The following is a 7,509-nucleotide window of genomic DNA, read 5'->3' on the forward strand; positions in this document are numbered from 1 at the left end:
AGTATGCGCCAATCAAATTCGTTCTCTATTTAATGTATACATACATATATATAACTCCATATGATTATTAAAAGCACCGATCGATCTCACGTACTTAGCAGTACCAGAGATGTAGAGTAAATAAATCTTTTTTTTTGAAAGCGGAAGTATATATTAATAGTGTCCTAGTGTTTGAACTTGCGAGAAAGATTCATGTTTAATATTGTGTGATCTAATGGTAATGAGGAAAAGTTGTGCACATAATTCGCCTATCTTGAATGATGTTATCGAGATTTTTAATTAAGCTAATGAAGCTTTAGATAAGGCTAGATGGTCGATACAATGTCTAGACATTTGTAAACGCGCGGCTTATCAATCGTCATGAGTGTTCGTCATGAATCGTGGGCGTGCGAGGGAGAACTCGAGTGATTAAGGTCAGCTGTTTTCTTATTTATTCGCATACAGTGTATGCTTTATAAAAACACTTTCTCTCTTTATGTTGCAGATGCATATGTGGTATTGGTTCGGTGTAGATCTAGACAACTTCCTGTTTCCAGGATACAACATCACAACGGTATGGGCTCTTCTGGCAACGTGCTTGGGCTTGGCTGCACTCGCAGTACTGTATGAGGCCATGAAAGTTTTTCAGATCCATTTGCAAGAGATTGGGAGAAAATCTGTATCTAGAACGGCCTCAGCTTCTTCTGAAAGTTCCTCTCTTTTATCCAAAGTAACACCAAAAAATTTTAAAACTTCTACAAGATGGTATATATTTTTTATTTTTATTTTTGAAGCAATTAGAATTACTATTTAAAATATACATAAATATATAAAGTATTAATTATTTTCTAAACTTACACATTTTACATTTTAAGTAAAAATATAACAACAGTAGTATCTTTAATATTTATAGAATTAAACATATAGCATATATATATATATATATATATATATATATATATATATATATATATATATTTATATATATATTTATATAACTATATACATTACTCCTGTTCTTATAATTTTACTTATTCTTATGTTAAATAATGCATTTTTTCTGCAGTTATATAATAGTGTCTTTTTATATTAAATATATATTTAATATTACATATATATTTTCAGCGTGATTTGCTCTAAATGGACACTGCAAGTATTACATTGGTTTCTTCATACTATACTCGGTTACATATTAATGATGGCAGTTATGACATACAATGCTTATTTCACAATTGCTCTTACAATTGGGGGATGTTTAGGATATTGGATATTTGGTCCTACACTCGTACAATTAAATATGCAACGGTTTTATCACAAACAAGCACTCATGAAATGTGATGAGAATTGTAAAGGTAAAATGTTATTTTACATCTATTAAATCTATAATTTATAAAAGAGTATTTTGATCTGTTACATTATTATAATCGCTTCCAGATATCTTTACGAATCAACAAAGACGCGAATCTGCAGTCTCTATTGTTGCAGAACAATTAGTCACAGAAGCAAATATCGAAGTCCACATATCGAGAGACACGTGAGTTTTATCATCAAACTTTGTAACAGAAAGTCTAATATTATTCGAAGTAGTTATTGTATATTATATATTTATATATGTATACACAGCATATTTTTATATTGATGTTTTCTTATAAGCTACAAAGTAAAAAAATATGCAATATAAAAAAGATTGATCGGCCTACTATTTATTTGCAACTTACATGATATCATTATTTGATTTTTATATGCTAAATATAAAAATAGGTACACATATTACACATACATATATATATTTTTTGGAGATATATAAGATAGATTTACAGATATTTATATATAAATATATATCACATACAACAAACTCTCTTTAGAGTTAACAGGTTTCTTAGAAAAATTAATAATATTTGCAAAAAATAAAAATCTAAATCTGTAATCTAAATACTAAATATGTGATATGGATAATAGTATAAATTATAATGATTTATGATTAATAGTATAAATTATAATGATCTATAATTAATGATATTAATATCATATTATTTTTGTCTCATAATATTCTTGTAATATTATAAACAATAAAGCAACCAAATAACTGTGTATATATTGAAGATCCTAATTACATTTTTTTTTTCTATTAATTTTCCAATACTTCAACAAAATTTATCTCAAACCAAATTTCATTCTCCATTATTTCAAGATTATCGTAATCGTCATTTTCTATACCCTCAAATAAACGTCCGAAACACAAACTGTTAACATTGGTAAAGTGTTCATATCCATTCATCGACATAATCTGTTGACCACACAGCCAACAAAAAGAAGATTGACAATGTTTACAAATCATTTTGTTGCACCCCTCAATTTTACTAATGAAAGAATGGCATTTGGGACAACTTTTCGTGTTATCCTAGAAATTATAATCATCCTTAAGAATGCTTTTTAAATTTTTCTATTATTTAATCTAATTATTAATTTTCATGTTTCTTAAGCCTTGCGTATTTTGTGATACATACCTGCAAATATTCAGTTGTAAGAGTTTCTTCAACTAATTGTATTTGTCGCCTACCGTACTTCTTTTCCAAAAGCTTCTTTTTCTTATCATCACTATTCTTGTAGTCGTTAATGAGCTTTTTAATGTCATCTGATGTTATCTTGCATGACGCAGCTCCATGGTATAACTGTTTATATAATAATTAATACTTATATTATCCAGCAATATTTATCTAACTTATCTGTTTATGTGATGGAATATGTCTTTCGTTACCTTATAGCAATATATGCAAAAGCAATAGTTACAAATGGGACAGATTGGTGCAGTATCATTCGGATCCCTAATCATTGGATTTTGACATAAAATTCTCGGGCAATATATTACATCGTCCATAGTGTTTAATGTTATTCGGAACAAGAGTTCTTCATATCGCGAGAACAAGCTCGGACAAAGAGTTTTAATATCGTTATCGTTTATTTCGAAACTGCAGTCTAACGTTGGACACGATATAATCTTAATGTGCTCATTAATTTTAATACGTATATGTTTCTCAATACAGTCTTTGCAGTAAATATGTCCACAGTTCTTCAATTCTATACAATACAGTCCTCTATATTCTTCAAAGCATATGTGACAAGTGTAAAAATTATTATCAAATTGTTTCTTATGCTGCTCTCTGTCATAAGATATTAATAATTTTTTGATGTCTAAAGACAAAGCACTATTTACAGCTCTGTGATCAGATAAGTGTGCCAGGTGGAATGTGATACGATCACCTGGTGTTGTGCGAATTATATGCATGAAAGAAACATCTAAAGAATCTTGTATGCCAAGGAAATTAAAAAGATCATTTTGTAGAAAATCTAGCCATAGAAACAAGATCTCATTGCCCTGATTCTCTTCCCATATTTCATCTAATTTCTGGCAGAGAAAAGATATCTCCCAGGGAGTCAACCAGATAACAGATAAACAGAAATTTGGTGGTTTTCGAGATGGATACAAATCTGGAAGTTGAGTGTACAATCTGACCGGAGGCAAGTGTTCGACAAAAATTTTATCACATGGGACGATCACATCGGAAATTGCGTCGGAAGAGCAGTAGTTAGTGAAATTCACTTCTAGTTTTCTATGAAATTTGAGAAATATATTAACTGTACATTTTATCTGCTCATTTCTTGTGCAAGAAAATTCGTTCTCGTTATAAATACTGGAAAGGGCAGTCATTTCGTCCTCTTGCCGTATACGATCATCTATAATCGCCTGAGACATTTTAAATTTCTTTGAGATAACAATCTTGAAAAAAATAGTACTGAAATAAAGAGTTATTAGATTTAGTTAATACAGTTTTTTATTTTAAATTTAGTTATAATAAATATAGAAAACTTTTTACCAATTTAGTTTATAACTGATGTTCAAAAGATAAATAAAGAAGAAACCTGAAGATATCACAGTTTCTGCGTATTTATAAAAGGTTTGTTCTTTTTAGCTAAACTAAGAAATAAAATGAGATAGATATATATATTTAGAGGTTCAAAAAAAGAAACGAGAAATCCAAAAAATTCGTCTAAAAAAACAAACCGTGTGTAAAAAATAGATGAAATAAAATTGTCCTCTAAATTATTTAAATTATTATTAACTTTTTAAACTCTAAATTGATATTAAAATTTGTAAATATATATATATATATATATAGAAGAAAATATAAGAATTAATATGATTCAAATATTTAAAAATGATTACACTCGAAAACCGTCTTGAAAACCAATGCAACAAGTTTTAAAACGAATTCTACATTCTACATTCTTATTCAAAGAGCACGCCTGTACAGACCTTAAAGCGTCGTCTACAATAGGAGTAAGAGTAGAAGAGAATAGGAGTAGGAAATAAAAATATTTTATTCACTTACGCTCTTACTTTAGCCCTCCTAAATCGGAAATTAGCCATGAGCCTCTTACGTCTACTCTTACTCCTATTGTAGATGACGCTTATGTCATTGATACGAAGGCCATTTTCAAAGACAATTTAGCTTTATTTTTTAGGATCATATTTATCAAACAAACTGATTGGCTGTCAAATAGAGAATTTCTAGGGTTTCGAAAGTTTCCTGCAATAACAGCCAATACGTTCGACAAAGCTTGTCGTAATAATTTATAAGAATTCGGACCTTACGCTTTCACAAAACTGGGATCAAAACAAACGTGACAAACACGTGTTACGATTATAGCGGGAAGAAATAATTGTTATTGCGCGGATAATAAAATTAAATTAACGATTTATCTTACAAATAGCGCATTTAATATGCATCCCAATACTTGTTCTACTATAATTCTTTAGAAATCATCTTTTATATTTCAACTTTTACACACAGTAATCGAACGTCAAAATATACACTGAACATTACTGAAACTAAAAACGAGCAAACAAAAAATGATGAAAGAGTGAATCTACAAGTTTTTTTTTGCATAATGACAAACAAGTTTAAGACTTTGTAGAATTTATACACGGAATTATTTTGGAAATTTCTTCACGATATTCCAACGTGATTCTTCTGTTGAGTTGACTTAACAAGTGTAGCCTTACATTGTTTTGATAGCTGACATTTGAAATATATATATATCGTTCGAATGCGTAGAATATTCGAAGATCGCCTCCGAAATTTGTACTACTTTTACGCAATCCTTTGCGATTGTGTGGCTTACCCTTTGACACGAACAGAACGATAAAAAAAAAGCTCGTTCTCTCTCTTATCGATTCTGCCATAATTGCGAAATTATCGGATTCCGATGTTTACTCTGCTGAAGAAAATGACGCACAATGGATTTTTGGTCCGTTCTACCCATACTGGTGGATCTTACGAGGTAAATACATTTGTTGATCATCCACTTTAATATTTTAAAAAATTGTTCATGTTTGATAAATTATTCACAATTAAAAAATTTATTATATCTTTGCTACTAATCAAAAAGAATGGCTAAATTTTAATCTCAATTTCTGATGGAATTGTGTAAGATATTATTTGACATCTATTAATTATATCATTTAAATTTATTGCTTTTCTATATGTAAAAATTTTATTTTAAGATAATAGTTCTCTTTTAAGATTATTGTTATATTGTTAAAATCATTACAAGCAAAGTGATATATGCACTATCATTCAAAGATAGAACAAGCTACAGTTAAATTAATATGAATTATTAATAATTAATATGAAAAATTAATTTCAGATATATAAATAATAAAATATTAATATCAGATATATAAAAATTATTTTTGCAGGAAGCTATAAAAGTGTTATATACTTTACAAAGTAATGCTGCATATTTAAAATCTGTTATAAAGCATGATGTGAATAATCCTGAGAGATTTAAAGAAACAGAGAAATATTTGCTCCGGTAACAAAGCTTTATCATTATTATAATGTTAATATAATTAAATTTGAGAGATTTAATTAATTTTTCTTCTTTAATCAAGAAGAAATACTACTTATAAAATTTATTATTAATTATACACATTTTAAGTTTGATTTAATGGTATAAAATGGCATATGTAACTTTAAATGCAGTAACTTTAAATCTATATTGCACTATAGATCCGGTATTACTCTAGAGCAACTGGATAGCTTATCTATTATACACGTGGCTGGTACAAAAGGTAAGGGCACGACATGCGCGTTTACGGAAGCAATTCTGCGGCAGTACGGTTTCAGCACAGGTTTCTTCAGTTCACCGCACTTGGTCTCTGTAAGGGAGCGTATCCGATTAAATGGCGAGCCGATCAGTCAGTCGCATTTTTCCCATTACTTTTGGGATATTTATCGGCGTTTGGAGCGAAAACGTGAATACGAATCTGATATGCCAACGTACTTCAAATTCTTGACGATCCTCTCGTTTCACGTGTTTTTGGAAGCGAACATCGACGTGGCGATCCTTGAAGTTGGAATTGGTGGTGAACTAGATAGTACCAATGTCGTGCGGAATCCAGTTTGCGTAGGCATTACTAGTCTGGGTCTTGAGCATACCTTGTTATTGGGCAATACCCTCGAAGAGATCGCTTATCAGAAGTCAGGAATCTTTAAACCATATGCTGCGGCTTTTACGGTGCCACAACCGGAAATAGCGATGCGCATTCTACGGAAACGAGCCGCGGAAAGACGATGCCGCGACTTGCGAGTAGTTCCTGCAATTCAGACACGCGAATGGAACGATGTCTTTTCATCAGTGGGTCTCAACAGTATACAGCAACAGAATGCTTCGCTGTCGATCAACCTAGCGCTGGAGTGGATGAAATCGCGATGCGATAAGCCACTATTGCTGATAAACAATACGATTGTAAACAATACGATTGTAAACAATACGAAATACGTCACTGGTTTTCGCGATAATTATCAAAGTGATAAGGTTGATTTATCTCAAACCGTATATTTAAACAAAACCGCGACAGCCTTGGCAAGCTGCAAATGGCCAGGTCGCACACAAATCCTGAGAACCAGTGTGGCAGATTTCTTTCTGGATGGCGCACATACCGTCGAGAGTATCGTTAATTGCATATCATGGTTCACGAGAGTCAATCGAAAAACCTCCAGTAAATTTCTAATATTCAATACTAGCGGCGATCGGAATTCTCTACAATTATTAAAATTGCTGAAATCTCTGGATTTCGACAAAGTTTATTTCGCTCCAAATTGTGTTGGAGTACCTAGTATAGAGGATATGAATTCAACACATGCACAAAATATGATGAAGGAGCAAAGAAAGAAATGCGAGAAACACTGTGAGTTGTGGGGCGAAAATTCGGAAGTGAAGAACAATGTCACCGAAGTACTCATTGATATTAAAAGGTATGCATCGTTGAAGATGACCAGGAACGATAAAATGGAAGTACTTGTAACAGGTTCTTTACATTTGATTGGCGCGGTATTAACTATTATAGATCCTAATTTAACAATGAGCAGTGATTTTTAATGTGCAAAAATGCAATTAAAATTTAATTTGTTAAGATATTTGTTCTTCTTACTTGATCTTCATACATTTCTTAATTCCTTATTA

At 30.9% G+C, this 7,509-nt stretch overlaps 3 protein-coding genes across 6 annotated transcripts; 2 read left to right on the forward strand and 1 right to left on the reverse strand.

The window, feature by feature from the left end:
- Window positions 1-103: 103 nt before the first annotated feature.
- LOC126848749 (probable low affinity copper uptake protein 2) lies at window positions 104-2,072 on the forward strand. The gene is made up of 4 exons (XM_050589897.1): window positions 104-413; window positions 485-744; window positions 1,105-1,331; window positions 1,414-2,072. Exons 2-4 carry the CDS (start codon window positions 485-487, stop codon window positions 1,515-1,517), a joined length of 591 nt encoding a protein of 196 aa, XP_050445854.1. The 5' UTR covers window positions 104-413; the 3' UTR covers window positions 1,518-2,072.
- On the reverse strand, window positions 1,662-4,450 carry LOC126848743 (E3 ubiquitin-protein ligase RNF14-like). 4 transcript variants are annotated; one of them, XM_050589886.1, is made up of 5 exons: window positions 4,371-4,450; window positions 3,855-3,955; window positions 2,738-3,773; window positions 2,487-2,651; window positions 1,662-2,380 (listed from the first exon to the last, which is right to left on the reverse strand). In XM_050589886.1, the coding sequence occupies exons 3-5, from the start codon at window positions 3,731-3,733 to the stop codon at window positions 2,108-2,110; spliced, it is 1,434 nt and encodes a 477-aa protein (XP_050445843.1). In that variant the 5' UTR covers window positions 3,734-3,773; window positions 3,855-3,955; window positions 4,371-4,450; the 3' UTR covers window positions 1,662-2,107. The 4 variants fall into 4 exon arrangements, with proteins under 4 accessions (XP_050445843.1, XP_050445841.1, XP_050445844.1 ...); XM_050589884.1 differs by lacking the exon at window positions 3,855-3,955 and having other exon boundaries at window positions 4,371-4,440; XM_050589887.1 differs by lacking the exon at window positions 3,855-3,955 and having other exon boundaries at window positions 2,738-3,724; window positions 4,371-4,417.
- A 177-nt stretch (window positions 4,451-4,627) lies between these two features.
- On the forward strand, window positions 4,628-7,461 carry LOC126848742 (folylpolyglutamate synthase, mitochondrial-like). The gene is made up of 3 exons (XM_050589883.1): window positions 4,628-5,322; window positions 5,741-5,856; window positions 6,054-7,461. The coding sequence occupies exons 1-3, from the start codon at window positions 5,248-5,250 to the stop codon at window positions 7,423-7,425; spliced, it is 1,563 nt and encodes a 520-aa protein (XP_050445840.1). The 5' UTR covers window positions 4,628-5,247; the 3' UTR covers window positions 7,426-7,461.
- Window positions 7,462-7,509: the final 48 nt, after the last annotated feature.

This window comes from Cataglyphis hispanica, chromosome 4 (genome assembly GCF_021464435.1).
Source record: "Cataglyphis hispanica isolate Lineage 1 chromosome 4, ULB_Chis1_1.0, whole genome shotgun sequence".
In the NCBI taxonomy this organism is placed as follows: Eukaryota; Metazoa; Arthropoda; class Insecta; order Hymenoptera; family Formicidae; genus Cataglyphis; species Cataglyphis hispanica.

Excerpts from the sequence above, each read along its gene's own strand:
- LOC126848742 (XM_050589883.1), top strand. The coding sequence starts at position 5,248 with ATGTTTACTCTGCTGAAGAAAATGACGCACAATGGATTTTTGGTCCGT. Across the intron at positions 5,323-5,740 it reads ATACTGGTGGATCTTACGAG|GAAGCTATAAAAGTGTTATA; the intron begins GTAAATACATTT and ends TTATTTTTGCAG. Across the intron at positions 5,857-6,053 it reads ACAGAGAAATATTTGCTCCG|ATCCGGTATTACTCTAGAGC; the intron begins GTAACAAAGCTT and ends ATTGCACTATAG.
- LOC126848749 (XM_050589897.1), top strand. The coding sequence starts at position 485 with ATGCATATGTGGTATTGGTTCGGTGTAGATCTAGACAACTTCCTGTTT. Across the intron at positions 745-1,104 it reads TTTAAAACTTCTACAAGATG|CGTGATTTGCTCTAAATGGA; the intron begins GTATATATTTTT and ends ATATATTTTCAG. Across the intron at positions 1,332-1,413 it reads ATGTGATGAGAATTGTAAAG|ATATCTTTACGAATCAACAA; the intron begins GTAAAATGTTAT and ends AATCGCTTCCAG.
- LOC126848743 (XM_050589884.1), bottom strand. The coding sequence starts at position 4,408 with ATGGCTAATTTCCGATTTAGGAGGGCTAAAGTAAGAGC. Across the intron at positions 3,774-4,370 it reads AGGAGGGCTAAAGTAAGAGC|TACTATTTTTTTCAAGATTG; the intron begins GTAAGTGAATAA and ends TCTTTATTTCAG. Across the intron at positions 2,652-2,737 it reads TTTGCATATATTGCTATAAG|TTATACCATGGAGCTGCGTC; the intron begins GTAACGAAAGAC and ends TTATATAAACAG.